Source organism: Paroedura picta, chromosome 7, assembly GCF_049243985.1.
Source record: "Paroedura picta isolate Pp20150507F chromosome 7, Ppicta_v3.0, whole genome shotgun sequence".
Lineage (NCBI taxonomy): Eukaryota > Metazoa > Chordata > Lepidosauria > Squamata > Gekkonidae > Paroedura > Paroedura picta.
Genome location: NC_135375.1, coordinates 35,233,216 through 35,252,380, shown reverse-complemented (window position 1 = coordinate 35,252,380; position 19,165 = coordinate 35,233,216). Strand labels below are relative to the sequence as shown.

General features: G+C 37.6%; 1 protein-coding gene across 2 annotated transcripts in view; it reads left to right on the top strand.

Moving 5' to 3' along the window:
- TNPO1 (transportin 1) overlaps positions 1-18,821 on the top strand; it is a 56,729-nt gene extending 37,908 nt beyond the window's left edge. Inside the window, exons 17-25 of one of the 2 annotated variants that reach the window (XM_077347433.1) lie at positions 563-721; positions 805-892; positions 2,037-2,135; positions 2,305-2,400; positions 5,037-5,112; positions 5,926-6,025; positions 8,456-8,530; positions 9,218-9,360; positions 13,634-18,821. In XM_077347433.1, the coding sequence (XP_077203548.1) occupies positions 563-721; positions 805-892; positions 2,037-2,135; positions 2,305-2,400; positions 5,037-5,112; positions 5,926-6,025; positions 8,456-8,530; positions 9,218-9,325 (801 nt within the window). In that variant the 3' untranslated portion in view covers positions 9,326-9,360; positions 13,634-18,821. Of the gene's footprint in view, positions 1-562; positions 722-804; positions 893-2,036; positions 2,136-2,304; positions 2,401-5,036; positions 5,113-5,925; positions 6,026-8,455; positions 8,531-9,217; positions 9,361-13,633 lie in introns of those variants that run through there. The other variant, XR_013233074.1, reaches the window with a different exon arrangement.
- Positions 18,822-19,165: the final 344 nt, after the last annotated feature.

The window sequence follows — 19,165 nt, the reverse complement described above, 5'->3', positions numbered from 1 at the left end:
TATGTAAAAGGCAGACATGTTAACTACTATGTGCGTACATAAAAAGTTAGACATGTTGAAGAGGGGGCTGACTTGTTTACAGCTTTAGAGACAAGGACTAGGAGCAATGGGTTCAAATTACAGTAAAGGAGGTGCCACTTAAATATTAGAAAGAATTTTCTAGCCGTGAGGGCTGTTCGTTGAGGGAATATGCTGCCTCAGAGGGTGGTAGAGTCTCCTTTGTTGGAATTTTTAAAGAGGAAATTGGATGAGCACCTGTCAGGAGTGTGTGATTTTTAAGTTCCCAAGAAAATGGGGGGTGGACTGGATCTATGTGGACTGGTTCTTTGTGATCTCTTTGTGATTCTGAATCAGACCTTTGGTCCATCGGAATCACTATTGTCTTCCCAGACTGGCAGAGGCTCTCCAGGGTCTTAGGCAGATGCTGCCAGATGCTTTAATTGGAGATGCTGGGTACTTAACCTTGGACCTTCTGCGGGCCAAGCAGATGCTCTATCACTGAGCCATGGCCCAGTGTTGTGTGTGGCATAAGTACTCATCTTATGTGTTATTTTTATTCCAGTTGCACAATGCTCAACCAGATCAGTATGAGGCTCCAGATAAAGACTTCATGATTGTGGCTCTAGATTTGCTTAGTGGTTTAGCAGAAGGACTTGGAGGCAATATTGAGCAGCTAGTGGCTCGGAGCAATATCCTGACATTAATGTACCAGTGCATGCAGGTAAGATGATGACTTTTTTTTTCTTTTTCCACTTTCAAAATCTTATAAGGGAAAATCAATTGGCTTTCATTTTTCTGTTGTAGGATAAAATGCCTGAGGTGCGACAGAGTTCTTTTGCATTGCTAGGTGATCTGACGAAAGCTTGCTTTCAACATGTGAAGCCTTGCATTGGTATGTTACTGTAAAAAACATTGTTTTTGTTACCAGGTATAGAACAGACTATATCATGTACCCTCTGTGAGAGTATTATCTGCTAGGGTGCATGGAAATAATAACACATTTATGGTGCTTCATGAACATTATCTTGTTATCCTTAGACTGTGTTGTAAGATGGGGCAAATATTATTTCTCCCATATGGTGGATGGTGTTGAAAGATTGCCAAAGGCCACCTAGTGCATACATGGCACAGGTGAGATTTGTACGAAGGACATTTTCTGTCACACCTGCTTTAGTTTTTCAGTGTTTGCCTTTATATGAGAGATTTGTTCTTTTACTATCAAGTTTCTGGGGATTCAACAGAAGAATAGTTTGCTGTGGTAACCTTGCTAATGAACCAGAAGGTGTGCTGTCTGTCTGAATGATAAGAAGTTTTCATGATTGGCTATTGCCTACTTTTGTCTTTCCCTGCTTGCAACTGAGGTCAACTAATCACATCAGAATTGTAACTTATCTCTTAAGCTCACTGATTTTTTTCATACATAAAGTAGTTGTATTAGCTAAAGTTTACCCCCCCCTTATGAAAATGTTACAAGCCTCTGCAGCAGATATTTACTTTTCACCATTCTCTTATTTCCCCTGAAGAATGGAGCTGGGGCTGAGCTGGATTTTTGATCCCACTATCCCTCTCCCCTCTTGCAGTCCAGGTCTAAGTAGTTCAAAGTGCTGGAGAAACTGGCTTGCGTGAGCTTGAAATCCTTCTCAGATCCTTAGGATAAAGAGCAGTTCTGTTGGTTTGAATTGTGATAGTTCAGGCAATGTGGCTCTGGGCTATTCAACCTTTCAAGGATAGAGTGATTAACAAGAGACCACTTGTCTTCAGACAACTTGACAGTGATGACAAACTCCTGTAATTTTAATTTTCATCTGCCAGCTCAGTTCTTTGTTGCACAAAACAGCTTTCCTTGGTGGATGCAGAGATTCCCTAAATATCTTGCTTCTGCTGTAAATTGTGAGCTTTTTTATGGTATAAAGTCTATTCCTAGTGTAAAAAACAAAGCAAAAAGCCTTTGCATAGTTGCAGGAGCATATCTATGTGTGAACTTCTGGTATGGGAGAATTTTAATTGTGTGGTCTGCTTTGTGTTTTTTCCTATAGCGGATTTCATGCCAATTTTGGGAACCAACCTGAATCCCGAGTTCATTTCTGTGTGTAACAATGCCACCTGGGCAATTGGAGAAATTTCTATTCAGATGGGTAAGGTTTGCATTTTTAAGGGATCATTTGAGTTCTGCATTGTATAGACTGCTTTTCTGTCTTGTTGCCAGTTATAAAAGTCTAGTATTAGAGTGTGTTGATGTGCCCATTAGGGATGCATGTCTTCATTTATTTTTTAATGGACTGTTTGTGTGTTATCTCTTTCTAGGTATAGAGATGCAGCTTTATATTCCTATGGTCTTGCACCAGCTTGTAGAAATCATTAACAGACCCAACACACCAAAGACTTTGTTAGAAAATACAGGTACCCTACAACTGAACTGTTTGCAGTGAATCAAGTTATACAGTTGTCTGCTTTTAAACCAGATTACTCAGAGTTTTAGGGAAAGTGCATCAGAATTCTTTTAAAGCAAAAGCAGCTCAATGTTTTTACAAGCTTCCGTCTTGCATTTAACTGTTTTAGTAAAGAGGTTTTAGGGTGGATTCTGTGCACCATTTTATAAATTAAGCATTGCATTACAACTGGGAACTGTGAGTTTATCTACTAAAAAAGTTAAATAATTTAAAAAAACGTTTGACATGTACTTAAGAGATATGTAGAATTTGAAGTCCTTTGTTGTATTCTCTAAAATTAGCTAATCTAATTGGACAACAAAATTAATGTAAAGGGATAGTTCCTTTTTTCATAAATCATCTGATTTTGAGTACTGTCCTCAAGTTAGCCAAATATAAGGTAAAAGGTAAAGGTGCAAGCACCGGGTCATGTCTGACCCTTGGGGTAACGCCCTCTAGCGATTTCATGGCAGACTCAATACGGGATGGTTTGTCAGTGTCTTCCCCAGTCATTACCATTTACCCCCCAGCAAGCTGGGTACTCATTTTACCGACCTCAGAAGGATGGAAGGCTGAGTCAACCTTGAGCTGGCTGCTGGAATCGAACTCCCAGCCTCATGGGCAGAGCTTTCAGACTGCATGTCTGCTGCCTTACCACTCTGTGCCACAAAAGGCTCTTATAGCCAAACATAGAGTATATAAAATTCTCAAAGGGGGCCTTTCATAATTGCAAATTGGTTTCTTATTGAAAGAGCCTTTAAAATGGAGTTTGGGATTTGTCCAGCATTTGTAAAAAATTATGTTCTGTTTTATAGAACATCTTCCATATTCTAGGGAGAAAATGCCATCATTAGCAATCTGTCTGCACTGTAATCTGATACAAGTGATACCAAGTTCATGAGCATAGGTTATAATGATATTCTGTAACTTAGCCATAAATAATTTGGCATTGGGTAAGAGGTGGGATTGGCGAAATACACTCATTGCATGTTAGTTAAGTAGAGGAAAATGCAAAAACATCAGAATTACATTTTACTTCTATATGGAAGGTGAGCTTTTAGAGAAGCTACACGGTAGCTTGGTAAATAAATTATAAATATCACACTATTCACAAAGAGTTTGCAAACCCATGCATTTGTTGGAGCAGTTTAAAGAGATCTCAACAAAATCAGGAACTAAAACTTTTTAATGGTTTTTAGTGCATACAGGAAAAAGTTAAAACTTAAGAACCCTCCCCCATTATTTTTAAAGAGTGTATATAAATACTTGGAGAGTTTGATTCTACAAATAAATGTTGAATGTGTTGTACTTCAGGTTTGTTGTGGGATATTAAAGTGTACTTTGGGATCAGTTATATTTGTAATTGCTAAATTTGTATATACTGAGAATTCAGCATTTTAAAGTTTTTCCTATTTGGTTCTTGGCCAAGATTTGCACCACCTAAGAACACATTATTGGCCAAGATTTGCACCACCTAAGAACACCTGCCAAAAGCAGGCAACTTAATTCTCTATTTTCATAAACATTTGTATTGGGGGGGATTGCAGTGAAGTTCAATTAGGCAAAATTAAATTGTATGCATGTTTATACTAATATCAGATCCTTTAGTTTTACAGAGTTAAAAAACATTCATTTTACATTTTTATATCCCACACCAAATCTTATAGTGGAAAGAGCATCATCTGCTTTATTGCATGTTTTCATGAGATTGTTCACAAATGCCTGTTTTGGAGTGTTGCATAATGTCTCTTAAGCATAGGCTTCTCTGCTTCATATGAATCTGCTGGATTTTAGTATTCATGTAGTTTGCTTCAAATAATCCTTAAACATCCCCACACTCTCCCTTTTTCTGAAGAATTTCTCTGTGAGTTGAGAGAACACCGTTTAAAGTTCAAACATGACCACTTATTATGCAACATCACACACTAAATAATACTTGTTAAAATAATTCTTGCATTCAGACAGAGCATGCCCCCTAATATTTATGCCTTAGAGATCTGTCAAAATAATTGATATATTGTTAACAAACTTTTGCATTTCTGTTGTTTGTTATTAAAAGCTACAGGGTCATAGTCCAGTTTCCTATTTTCTCCCTTACCTTCAAAGAGTTTAAATAAACATTTGTATTTCACAGCAGGTAAATTATATTTTGCAATGTTTATCTTTTTAAAAAATCCTTTGAAATTTCAGGTTGTGACGCTTGAATTTTAAAATACATACTTGAAGCTGAACATAAATACTGTATAACAGAGTTTAATCTACTATTACAAGAATGTCCAGAATGTCTTTGAATCTATGGTTTTGTCATAGATTGACATGATTAAAATGCTGAAGTACCTTTTGGTGTTCTCTCATTCACTTAATTCCTTTTTCCTTTTACTCCCTCTCCCCTCTCCAAATAGAATGCCATATGTTGCTGCCCCTTATTTTTAGGCGGTGGTAATGAACAGCACTGGTGAAATCTTATGTTTATTATCATACACAGGTTCTGTTGGTTTCTGTTTCTGAGTTATTTGTTGTTTTTTCTTTATTTTTCTCCTTCCCCCCTCATTTGCTCATGTCTTGGTTGGCGTTTGGTGGTGTATAACCGTGATTGCGTTACCTTAGCAATAACAATTGGTCGTCTTGGTTACGTTTGTCCTCAAGAGGTGGCCCCCATGCTACAGCAGTTTATAAGACCCTGGTGTGTATTATTCAATCTTTTTTTTATTCATTTTTCTTCACTTTCTTTCTTTCTTTCCTCTCTCTATCTCACTTCTAGATATACTTTTCAGTTGGTTACAAAAAAATCACTATTCTTAATCATTGCCAACCATGTGACTAATCTTGTCCTATCAGGTTTGTGAGTTTTTTAGCGGTACCGTCATGTATATATATTTCATGTTGTGGCTAACAACTAATTGATGCATGGGATAAGATTGTCACATGCTTGATGTGTTAAAGCTTGAATATTAAAAAGCATTTTAAAATCCACCAGAATGATGATGTGCATGCATAGAGTGTAAAAAGTTAAGTACCACATTACATTATTTCAAACTCATTTGGTGATTTGACTTGCTGTCTGGAATACATGTTTATAGATTTGTAATGTATCAAATAGCTTGCTTGCTGCTGTAAAAAATAGTGGAAAATGTTCTTTTAATGGAACTTGACATATTTTGTTTACTGGAGCAATATATGCTGCTTTCAGTAGCAGAAGACCCAAGTATATTTTATTTGTAGTGGTATTTAGTGGAATATAAGTCACACTTTGTATCAGCCATGTTACAGTATGGGATTATTAGAAAGAATATGATACTGACCTGATAGCTACAAAATGTTTACCTTTCAAATTGGGTTTAAAAGGATTATGGGTTATAAGGAATATAAAACAATTGAAGTGTCTGTTATGTAGTCTTTAAGCTTCTTTTTTGTGTGACACTTATTCCATCAAATACTGTAGAAACTTAATTTTGAAGCAGAGCCAAAATTAATACTTGTTTCTCTGTTTTACTAGGTGCACTTCTCTCCGAAACATAAGGGACAACGAAGAGAAAGATTCAGCATTCCGTGGGATTTGTACCATGATCACTGTCAATCCTAGTGGAGTAGTCCAAGTAAGCTATGTTGGTTCTAAAGGGAAATAACCTAAGTTAAAAATTAACTTCCTTTTCATTTCTCCAAGTAGGAAATTACCACATTCATATCACAGGATGTTGTGTCCTACTATTTTATTTATTTATTTATATTTCAATTTCTATACCGCCACTCTCAGCAAAATCCATCTCGTGGTGGTTTACAGATAAAACAATAAAATTACAGTATAAAACCCCATAAAAACCCCTATCCTAAATAACAATCAAATGGCAGTATAATCAAATGCTCTAGCCCTTCTAAATCTAGCCCGTACCAATGACCTAAGAGCCTCTTGTGGCGCAGAGTGGTAAGGCAGCGATATGCTGTCTGAATCTGTCTGCCCATGAGGTTGGGAGTTCAATCCCAGCAGCCGGCTCGAGGTTGACTCAGCCTTCCATCCTTCCGAGGTCGGTAAAATGAGTACCCAGCTTGCTGGGGGGTAAACGGTAATGACTGGGGAAGGCACTGGCAAACCACCCCGTATTGAGTCTGCCAAGAAAACGCTAGAGGGCGTCACCCCAAGGGTCAGACATGACTCGGTGCTTGCACAGGGGATACCTTTACCTTTACCTTTACCAATGACCTAAGTGATGGGAAACCAGGAGGCCTGATCTTTAAAAAATATATACTATAGATTGATTATTGCAAAATACTTAAGTCAGTGGCTTAGTCTTGAGCATGTATTATTTCAAATCCATGACAGCACTACCAGAACATTTATATTCAATAGGAATGGGCACAAGCCTAAACATTCAGGTTCTGGATGGCCACAAACAACAAAAATGCCTCCAAGCCAGCCAATTTGGATCTCCCTTTTTTCAGCTTGCTGCCGTTTAACCCATCTGTTTTGCTTCCCTGGTTTTGAAACAGACAGGTTTAATGGCTCAGAACCATTTAAACCTAACAGCGGATGGGCAGATCCACCCTTCTGTTAGGTTTAAATGGCTGGCAGCTTCCAACTCGAGGGAAGTGAAACCAACCAGTGAAATGGCTTGCAGCCATTTCTGCCTAATGGCAGGGTGGTCCATTTTGGAAGCAGAAAAAGCAAAATCAATCAGTAAAATGGCCTGCAGCTATTTAAACCCAAACCATACAGAAGTCTGGAAACTTTTCAGGGATGAGACCGACTCCAAACCAAGACAAGTTTGTGCTGCATTTTGACATGTGAACTGTTTCATGCCTATCCCTAGTATTCAATTATGCATAATTCTAGAAGGATTGCTGTGTTGGTCTGAAGCAGCAGAATAAAACAGGAGCCAAGTGGCATTTAAAGATGTAACAGGTTATTCTAGCATAAGTGTTAATGAGTCAGAACAGACTTTAGATGCTATTTTATTAGCCTTAAGTTGCCACAGGACTTATTTTTATTCAGTTACCACCAAAAATGTATATAAGTGGATTTCATGGAAGCTAAAAGGTAAAGGTAAAGGTATCCCCTGTGCAAGCTGGGCAAGGTAAAAGTGCAAGCACCGGGTCATGTCTGACCCTTGGGGTAACGCCCTCTAGCATTTTCATGGCAGACTCAATACGGGATGGTTTGTCAGTGTCTTCCCTAGTCATTACCTTTTACCCCCCAGCAAGCTGGGTTCTCATTTTACCAACCTCAGAAGGATGGAAGGCTGAGTCAACCTTGAGCCGGCTGCTGGGATTGAACTCCCAGCCTCATGGGCAGAACGTTCAGACTGTGTGTCTGCTGCATTACCACTCTGCGCCACAAGAGGCTCTTTCATGGAAGCTAGTGGATCTAAATTAGGGTACACGCACAATGAGGATGCCACATTGAAATAAAATTCAATTTAAAAAAATTTACTTCAGACATTTTTGATTCCAGTAGAAGTTCATGTACATTTCTTGTGACATTATTTCTTGAAGCAACCCGACTACCATTTTGAGCTAGAGCCCTGCTTGTCTTCTAGTAATGCCTACAGAGAACTTATTTAAAGAAACTGCCTACTTGCTTGAGTGAATCTGCCTGAGTAATCTGCCTGTGTTGAAGTCAGTAGGCAAATCTGTGCTGGCAGGAAAGTAATGATATTCCTCCTATAAGATTACTCAACTATATGGACAGCTTGAGACTTCCAGGAACTAAAAAGTTCATTAAAATCAAACCCTGTCCAAGCATGGTTGGCTAACAAAAGTCTTGTGCAGAAATGGGTATTGACTAGTAGGTGGGGCATCAAGGGGGTGGGGACCATTCAACATCATTGACTAACACTTGAGAGACCTGCTGTTACTCCTGCTCTTGTGTGCATTATGCTTTTTGTTCAAAAATATTAGAAAGCACAACTGTAAAATGAAAAGACCCTGTAGATCTAGAATGTGATTCCTTTGTTTCTCTTACACAAGCTACTATGCCAAGTCATTTGTAATACTGATTTATAATTTGCTTTTCATTTTGTGAATACTTACAGGACTTTATATTTTTTTGTGATGCTGTTGCATCATGGATTAATCCAAAAGACGATCTGAGAGACATGTTCTGTAAGGTAATGTGCTGTTTTTCAAGTTTTATTTTAATGTCAGACCCATAGAAAAAGTGAGGTAGACCTTTCTTAAAAAGCTAGTATGGGGTGTTCTGGTATTGTGAAGATTGCCTTAAAAGAATCTCAAGTTGAGTAACCATAATCTGTGATGAATCCGCTCTGATGATTACCTTCATATGTGAATGGACTTCTTAAACTAACTTGTACAGTCTGATCACCTCTACTTTATTGCTAAAAGTGATCACTAGTCATAAATCAGGTGTTTCAACTTGCTTTCTGCTTTGCATTGCAACAGTTCATATTTGTTATGCTTTTAAAAATATTTTCATGGCTTTTAAAAAGTGGAAGAAATTTCACTTCAGTATTGTGAATGGAACCAAATTAACCTATTTAATATTATTGACATGAAACAAAGCCAAAAACATATGGAAAATAGCACCCTTGCACGAGAATTCATACAGTGATGCTGAGTACTTGTGTTTAAGCTCTTGGAGAATTTTTTTTTTGTGCCAACTATAAAAAAGCTCTTTGGATTTCCTGGTGCTCATTTTTAATTGCCTTTCTGTGAGCGGACAGTACCTCTTTGGATAGAGCCCTAAATTTCTGTAATGTAGTCCTCTGTTAAAAGAGATTATTCCTGTGTTAATTTAGAAATTCAGTGTCTCTGAAGAACTTTTTGTTCACATGCAGATCCTTCATGGATTTAAAAATCAAGTTGGAGATGAAAATTGGAGGCGTTTCTCTGACCAGTTTCCTGTACCCTTAAAAGAGCGCCTTGCAGCTTACTATGGAGTTTAACCTCATGTATTCAAGCTGCAGTACCACAGTTAGGGGTAAGTAAATAAATGTAAATAAATAAATAAAATAAACTCTCGAAACCTCCCTGCCTCTTTCTGTAGACTACAGAATATTTCAGAGTAGCCATTACTCTTTCAAAGGACAAATATCTTTCTGTATATTAATTCCACAGCATGCAGTTCTATCCCACATGCTTTTCAGTCTGTGTAAAGCTCTTAGGTCAAATCATTAACAGTTTGAGGGTTGTGTGTTATCAATATGCTGAGGATACTCAACTCTACATATTCTTATTCAGACTTTTTCGTGGTGTGGTAGGGATCCTAAATAGTTGCCTGGCTGCTGGAATTATCTGGTTAGAAGTTAACAAATTGAAACTAAACCCTGAAAAGACAGAGATAATACTGGTTGGGAAGGTGGAGGTCTTGAAGGCTATTGTTCTCCCCATTTGATGGAGATCAACTGACCCTTGCTGACTCCGTTAAAAGCACTGATATTATTCTGGTCCAACTAGTAGCTGCAAAAAAAATGCTTTCTATCAACTCAGCCTAGTTTATAACCTGGCCCCTTCCCTTGATACAACTGACCTGGCCACCTGGTTACATATGATACATTAACACTGAAACTAGACGATAACCCACTGTACATGGGCTTCCCCTGAAAAACAATTTGGAAACTCTAACTGGTGCAGATTGTCACGGCTTTGCTGTTATTGAAAGCTAGATGAAGAATGCCCTGACCTGCGTAGCCCAGTATAGCTCGATCTTGATCTTGGAAGCTAAGCAGGATTGGTCTTGTAGTATTTGTATGGGAGACAATCCAAGAAATCCAGAGTCATCATGGAGAGGTAGGCAAGGGTCAACTACTGTTGAACTCTGCAGGGTTGCCGTAAATCGACTGCAACGGGACAGCACTTTCTTTCACTGTCACTACCTAATGGAGCATGTATGTTACTCCCATTCTGTAGGCATTCCAGTGGCTCAGCTTAACTGGGCTCAGTTTAAGGTGTTGGCTATCACAGACAAAGCCTTCATGGCCTTGGTCCCTCTTATTTATGTTCCCTCTTATTTCTCTCTCCCTGTGCTCCACCATGACAGGGACTTCTGTGAGTGCCAACCTGAAAATGGGTTAAAGCAGCAGCTGCCCATACCTGTGTTCTCTGTTGTGGCTCCCTTATGGAATGGCCAGGAAGGCTCCCAGACTCCTTGTTTTCCCAAACTATGCAAAGTGGAATTATTCTAGAGGGCTTTTCTGGACAGGGTACAAAATGATTACCAGCTTAGCCAGATAACTGATTGTGGCCTATCCTGCAATGTATAGCTTACTGTAAATAGGACCCTATTATATAATTTTGGCACTGCTTAATACTTATGCTATGCTTCAGTTATTTCTGGTCGGTTCCAGACTTCTGCAATCCTAATAGATTTTTATTGAATGTTCCGTTTTGTTGATTGCACTGACTCACTATGTGCAGTCGACCAGTAGTCCTTGTGAGGAGGATGGACTATAAATAACATAAATAAATAAAATTGATTACAGTTGCAGTTAACATACTCTATCAAGTGAGTGAGTTCTCTCCCCTCATTTCATAAAGGCGAACAAACCACTTAATTCAGCGGCTATTTGATTTGCCTGCTTTCTCTGTGGGGATTCAATCCACAAGTTGTGGCTTAAATCCATTTTTTTACTTTTCTTGAACCAGACCTTTATAGAAAAGGTTATTGGTTTTACAAATGACAAAATGAATTAACGCTCATCTTAGTTTTTTTTAATTACCTCATTATAGTTGCTTAATAGAGTTGTGCTCCTCTTTGTGATGGGGTCTGGGGTGCATGTGCAGGTGTGTGTGTGTGCAAGTACCCTTTCTAGCAGATTACAATATGATAAGCTCAGCTGCTGGGTGAACAAGGAAACTGCAGGCTTTCCTAATGACATGGAATCAGCTGGGTTTGCAGTCATTTCATATTGAGGTGTTATAAGCAGAGCTGTAGGATGGGAACTTTGCAGTGCTTTTATTTTTCCGCAGAATTTTTTTTTCTTTTTAAATAAAATATTGGACAAGGGTTGTAGTTTCAAAATTGTATACAGCAGATGGTGCAGTGGCTAAGAGCAGCAGCTTCTAATCTGGCAAGCCAGGTTTGATTCCCCACTCCTCCACATGCAGTCAGCTAGGCGACCTTAGGGCTAGTAACAGTCCTGTCCAAGCTGTTCTCACAGAGCAGTCTTGTCAAGGCATTCTCAGTCCCACTGACCTCACAGGTGTCATTGGGGGCAGGGGAGGGAAGGCGATTGTAAGCCGCTTTGAGACTCCTAGTAGTTAAAAGTGGAATATAAAAATCAACTCTTCTTCTATAAATGTGATTATCCTTGGAATGGTGTGAGAAAGTACAAGTGTTTCTTGTTGACTTATAAGAAACATACTAATTTGAGGAGAAGGAAATTTGCATGTGAACATTTTACATTTTCAGGTCAAGGTACATGAGATTCCTTCTTCCCCTATACACATATCAAAAGTTTTCTTTGAGAAAGAGGGGTAGAATTTAAGAATCCCCATGTAGTTCACTGCTTGCTTTCCAGGGACCTGAATAATATATGTCTGGAATACTTCCTACTGATTGTAGAGATTTTATTTCTGGTGGTCATAACCTCTGCAATGAGAGTGTTTTAGGCATTGTTATTTTGAATGGAGCTGGGTCTTCCAATAGAACAATACTTAGAACTGAAGGCATACATTTGGCTATTTTCAACCTGAAATTATACCCCCCCCACACACACACATACAATCTCTCCCCCCCCCCCCCCCGTTTTGGCCCAGGTGTATCTGAAACGTCAAAAGGTACTCCCAAAATTTCAGAATTCTTGAAATGCCTGGAATATATTTCCAGCTTATTTTGGCTTCTTTTTGAATCATTGGGGATAGATGTAATGTCTGTCTCTAGATGCCAGGTCTGCTGCCTACTGAAAATGATGGCAGTAGGTGGCCAGGTCTGCTGATACATAGTATTCCCAAACCTGAAAAAAAAAATACCTACAAGTCTGTGCATGTCCAGTCCCCTTCTGGATCTGGCACATTTCACCACAGGTGCAGCAACCTCTGCTGGCTTTTATACCAGTACTGTATTGCTAAGAACACAAACAGATCTTCATGTTCATCTCTAATTGTTAGCCAGGTGCTACAAAATAGACACATATTATGACCCTGCCTTCAAACTGTGAGCATTGCTATAGATCCTTTCACATCAGTCAAGAGTAGGATTGTTGCCCAAGGCCCCTCAGGGAGCCCTTCATGGTCTTGACTTTTCATTGTGGTATGTCTTGGCTTGCATTCTAATTCTGTTACCTTGAGACCTGGCCTTTTGACACCTATGAGATCACAGCCCTCCTGTCTTGTGATTTTTGCCATGTGCTTGCAGTTTAGTGTTTCTTTACTGCTGCACAGAGATGAAAGGTAGGCCTCAGGATGGGAAAGCCTGAAGACTAATGTCCTACAACCTTTCTTCCCCCTTTCAGGCTCTGTTGAAGCAGAGTAATGCCACATAGAGAACACCCTCCATATATCAATAAGGATGACCATTTAGATACCATATTCCTTTCTAAGACAAGTTTTAGTTTGGAATGGAAGGAGGGGAAGTATGATCTGTGGGAGTGCTTGGCAGAGAGGGAAATCTGTACCCATTTGATTCTGTGTGCCATAGACTGCATTCTATTTTGTATCTTTGTGCCCCCTCATGTGAGCAAAGTGCCTTCTCTGTGGTATCAACTAAATTTGAAATTCCTTTCTAAAGGAGATTCACCTAATGTCATTATTGAGGTTTACTTTAAAAATAAAATTAATTAAATGAGAGAGCATTTAATTTAGTAGATAGTTGGTTGTCTATATGCTACATCCTACTGTTGATGTTGCTATTTTTATTATGTTTGTTAACTGCTTTGACTTTATTGTCTGAGTCCCAAACATACACAAGACATCATATCCTGGTTTCCATCAACTACCCACTGTACTGTAGTCCCTGCATTATACCCCTTCTATAGAACATCCTGGCCAGTCTTTGGAGGAACGTAAGAGGCTCCATTGCAAACGAAAGAGTGTGAGCAGAACATTTGCTCTTCTAGATGCAAGCCATTTAGTGGATCCTAGAAAACAGGAGGATAAGAATGTTTGTGGCAAATGCGAGAACTTTGTTCTGAAAATGTCTTTGCTGGTATGAATATCTCCTCCAGTACATGCAGGGGAACAGAATTATCATTGTGCAGTATATAACTGATAGTGTTTATTCTGAACATTTAATTTACATCTTTTCTTTGTTACAGGTCTTTCAGTCTGGAAGACTGGGAGGGAGCCTCTGCACCCAGGGAAAAAAATGTTACCCTTTACTGGGGGGAAGGGTAAACCAGTAGGGAATACAGTACTATCCCAAGCCTACTGGGAGGGGCGGGAGGGAGGTGTTGCCGTCACTGTATTAAGCCGATGTTGGGAAATGTTTTAACATCTGGAGCTTTTGTGGGTGGAAATCTGTCTCCTGTTACAACTCTGCACTGGATGTGAAGAAGCGCAAAAAAATTCACAAAACAGCACATTCTGCAATATTATGGGGAACTGTACCAAAATTTAAACTATAAAATTGAACTATAGGGGGTATGTAAAGAGGAAATATATTGTGTTCACACAATAGAAGAAACCGAAGAATGAGGATTACCAAAAGTAAAAGGTGTCATAAGAAGGGGTTTCTGCATTGTTTCATCTTGAAGGGATTCCTAGATGTAGCTAGGTATTGCATGTTAATGAAGAACTAAACAAATGAAGTTAGTACAGTTAAATGAAGCTTGTTACCTGTATTAGGAGCAAGCACTTGCAGTGTACAAATTAAAATAACCCCATAATAAAGTAATAAAGGTTAACTTGAACAAAATGAAGCGACCTGCAAGATGCCAAATGAGTCACTCCTTTTCATTTTGGGGGTGGGGGGAGGGGCATTTCAGAAGAAAGGCAATTTTTTTTTTAATTTTACATTGAAACTTTAAAGGTAGTCAATATAATTTGATGGTTGTACTTCATTAGATTTAATTTCTAGAGTAAGGCATAATTCTTAATGTGCAGTTTAAGGTTCAGGCATGCGTTTTTGGATCATAGTGATCGAGCGTATTTTTAGTGGGAAAGTAGCATGCTTGCATCAAAGAGTGAGAGTGGTATACATTACTTACGTTGCGCCAGTTTTGTGTTACAGTTTACCAATTCAGCATAGCCCTGCATTTAAAGATTCCTTTAAGATTCTGTGGATTTTATTTTAATTAAGAATAAGGATATAGATATAAAATACTTGTAGTTACAATTAGGCCTTGAAATATCTTTTTAGGATCTGTTAGGAATAAGATTGATATTGTATTGTGTAACCTGCACAATGTGGAAAGCTGATATAGCTGTGCAAAGTATTGCCTCTGTGCTGTCAGTGTGATGTGCTTTCTGCATGGTTATACTAGTGATTTTTATCAGAACTTCTAAAAAAAAAGTTACATGGTAAGACCTGTTAAAGGCTACATAAATGTTAGTTGGCACGTAAAGACAATTGTAGAAAATTAATGACATGATTGCTACATTTCAGTGTTTATTCCCACCCAACATATTGTCAGACTACAATTCCCCCACCCCAAAAAAGCATGATCTTAAAATACGTAAGTGAATGGATGTAAAGCAGGGTATTGACACTATTATCGGCGCATGTTGGTGGCCCTTGGTGTTCTAGAGTGCGCACAAGGGTGCAAGTTAATAGCTACAGAGTGAAAGATGGTTTGGATCCTCTTCATTTCATTTGTTTAGCTTTTCTGTTTTCCTTCTACTCACTTGTATTCCTGTGAATAAATCCTTGTTAAGTTAATCCTTTACTTTTCTTTCCATGTGTATTTTCTTATGTACTGTGAATGTGAAACTCTTAACTGGTACACTTGATCTTGTGTTACTATAAAAGTGCAAGTTGTGATTAATTTAGATTGCCTAAAGAGTATCCCATGATGATAAAGGAAAATGGAGAGTACTAACTCTGCTGGTCAGAGGTGAAGCCACACCTTTCCATTTTCTCTTAAGTGCTGCAAAATTAATCTGTGCAAAAATTTTAAAAAGCCATAACAGCCGCCTTATGTTTTAGATTCTCATCTTTGCATTGCAGAAACAAATACTGGATAACAATTTTTGTAAGGACTGACTTTGCATGACTTGGGGGTTTTTTTTAGGTTGTTTGATTTAGCCATTGCACTGAAGTTCAAGCTGTGTGAGTGTGAAATTTATGAACTATGACTTCAAGTTTTTGTTTAATGCATGGAAGCATGCACAAGTCTTATACATTCCCTTTTTTTTGTTTTTTTTGCTTTGCAAATTTGAGTGGTTTAAACATGCTTGGAAATGATACATGTTCTGTTTAAAAGTCTATAAAATTGAAATCACTACTACTACATAATCTATTTGAACAAAACTGCATGTGATCTACTTTCAAATCAGTTTGCTATTTCAAAAGTTACAGCTTCTCCTTTTGCAGCTTTTCAAATCAAAGGCCTAGATATAAATTCCCAATAACATAAAAATTTATTGAGGATATAAATTGCCTTAGACGAGGGTTTAATTTAAATTATTCTGTGTGTAGACAGGGCATTAATGCAAGAGAACATTGAGTTATAAATCATAAAACCCTTTTTATTTGTTTTGGCCCTAACGAAGTTGAACTGTTGAGTTGCAAATAATGTTTAAAGGTTAGTATGCAATAGCCGCTTGTTAAATATATAATTTTATTACTGGGATTAATATAGAGGGATGTGACTGCTCTACTGTGACTAAACTGATCAGGCAGAAAAGTAACAAGAAAGCAATATTACAACTGATGCTTGTTAGTGAGTTCATGCTTCAGAGCAAACAATCATTCACACTGTATAAAGTATTGTACATTTGCAGAAACCATCTGGGTTATAATTTGAGGCAAACAATTCTAATACAACACTAACAGTTACAAATCAAATATAATTGCATCATGGGATATATATAAAAGCATCTTAATTCTCTTTGTGTAGTCTTGACAGTTTTTGAATGTTGACTGAATGTTGATACCAGTAGGTTTGTGTGTTTGTCTTTGTTACATTCCAGTGTTCTCTGCCTCTTGGCATGCTACAAGCACGGCTTATTAAATCTGCTCCTTACACAGTAAATAAAAGTGCTTAGTGTGCTAAACTACAGAAATAGCCGCTGCTAAGTGATGTAGATTTTCTACTTGAATATTTTTTGTTGTAGAAACCTCAGGAGGTCAGTGTTTACTGTTTTTGTATATGCCTTTGTTTTCTTGTCCGAGGCCCCCCTACAGTTGAAGGATTCTAACAGTGAATAAAGCTGCTGATCAACCTAAGTTGGTAACAGAAAGTATATTTTAAAACGTTTAAATGCATCTCTTTTTGCAGATTAAACTTGTCTGATATGATATGGTTTTCTAGTAGCACAGTTTTTTGACTATTAAGGGGGAAAGTCTCCTTTATATTCTTTGTTTAGTTTCTTTAAAAGTGAAATGTAAGGGAACTGGATCAGTTTTGTAAACTTTTTACCTAGCTTTATTTTCTAAATAGGTATATAGGTATTAGTTATAATACTATCTAGATTCCAGTGTTTTGCATCTTGATCCTAAAAATACTTGGAAGCAACTACAGTTCATTTCAATGGGGATTGCTCCCAAGTTAAGTACACTTTGGTAGATCTGTAGCCTTGGTTTTTTTGCCACTTAAGAAGGTGCAGTCATGACAACATGCATAAAAAGAATGAATGTGTTGAAAATACATAGCCAATAGAATTTTTTAAAACATAAAGCAGTTTTAATTTTGTAAAACACTATTGATACACACTGTGATAGTTCTGTGTTTTTCTTTTGCATTGGTATTTAATTACTTAAACTACATAAATACTGTATGATTAGATTTATACTACTTGTAGGAGGATTTCCAAAATTGAAACTTGCTGTTTGCTTGTTGCTGTTTGGATAAGTACTATTCATACTAGTTTTATCTCAGGTAAATACTCTTGTACCCTTTTTGTTCAGATAGAAGCTTCTAATATGTCTTAAGTGTACCAGTTTGTCTTTCATATAGGAACTGCCTAATGTCTTAAACTCATATCTAAATTAACACAGCCATGACTTTGCTTCAATATAAGTCACCTATTTAATTCATATTGAATGTATTAACAAAGATAGATAAACATTCTTCTTAAGAGAAGAATGCATCTGTGCATAATAGCACCTAAAACCACCATAAAGAGTGCTTTATATTATGCAGTACAAAGTTTTGTTCCTGATTTTAAAGAAGACTGACTCAGCGTAAATACTTCTGATATATTTTCATGTATAGATATGTAGACCTTTTAGAGTAAGTAGCTAGAGTCTTAACACTTCTTAATTTAGTGTTAAGCAGTAAATATTAATGATCAGACTCGATGCTGCTGTAAGCTACTGAACACCAAGCAGTAATATATTAAGATACTTTGCTATTTGCGTATGAATTTATTATGTACTGTAAAAAGTATTGAATTACTTCAAAAATTTCATCTAGAGGTGAAAAGATTGATAAATCTATACCTTCTAATGGAGAACTACTCAGCACTGCACTCTTTGGTCCAAAATGATATCCACAGCTGGTATTTGCTCATTTCTGTTTTGTCAGAGCAACTGAGTGTTAGGCTTTCCTGAATGAAACGTTAATAAGGGCATACTTCGTAGTTTTCTTTCAGTAAGTGATTGAGCTGAAATTGTGGTCTGTTTGTGAGTGAGAGAAAGAGGCAGGGAAACTAGAACAGTTCTATTAAAGTCAACATTCAACTATTTGTTTTGGTGGAGAAATGCACTTTTAAACCAGACGGTTACATTTGCAAATCAGTTTCTGCACTGATGTTGTAATGTGTTGTGTTTTCTTCTTACATGAAAATCTATTTAAGAATAGGGGTCTCCTTTTGGATATGCAGCAAAACTAGAAATACCTGGGAAGATTTTAAGGCCCCCCCTTCTAAATCTCAAAGAGCACTCCCCCCCCCGAGGATTTTGTCAGGAATTCATCTCCTTGCAAACTCTTATCTGCCCTAGTATTAACTGTTAGAATTGGATGCACTAACAATAGTTGAAGCAGCAAAATGGACAGAACTTTCTGCTGACAACTTAGGTTGTATGAGTTGCTTGAAAGCTTTAACTTGGATGTGTTTTCTGTAAATGTTAGAATATTCCCTTCGAACATATCTTTCTGAAACTGTATGAAATTGATTTTTGTCTGCCTCTGTGCAACCACAACTTCATTTTAAATAGAATATTATTTGATTTTTGATAAGCTGCTGAATTCTAAAGAGTTTTCTGGGGCCACCAAATATTTTGGATCATGCAGAGAATATATATTGTAATGTAGTAATTTTGTATTTACATTTGTATGATGTGACAATAGATGTGAATGTTAATCACTGCTTGACTATGTTAATAAAATTTGTTTAAATATAGCTGCTGCACTCTGATTCTTAATGGAAAGAGGAAGACTTCATTCAACAGCTTTGGTTTGATTTTAGTGAAGTACACACTGAAATAGAGGACTTCCAAAACACACCAGCTTGATTTCCAGGTTTTCAAGATGATTTGCTTTATTGTTCTTCTGTTTGTGTAGCAGCAAAGATGAAATCCGCCTGATCTAAAGAAGGAGTTTTCAGCCTTTTTGAGCCTGCAGGCAGTCTTGGAATTCTGACACTTGATAGTGGGTACAACCACAAAATGGCTGCCACAGGAGGCAGAGCCAACCACAAAATGTTAGCTACTCATGTTATCCAGAACTCTGGCAGTAACCGTTCAA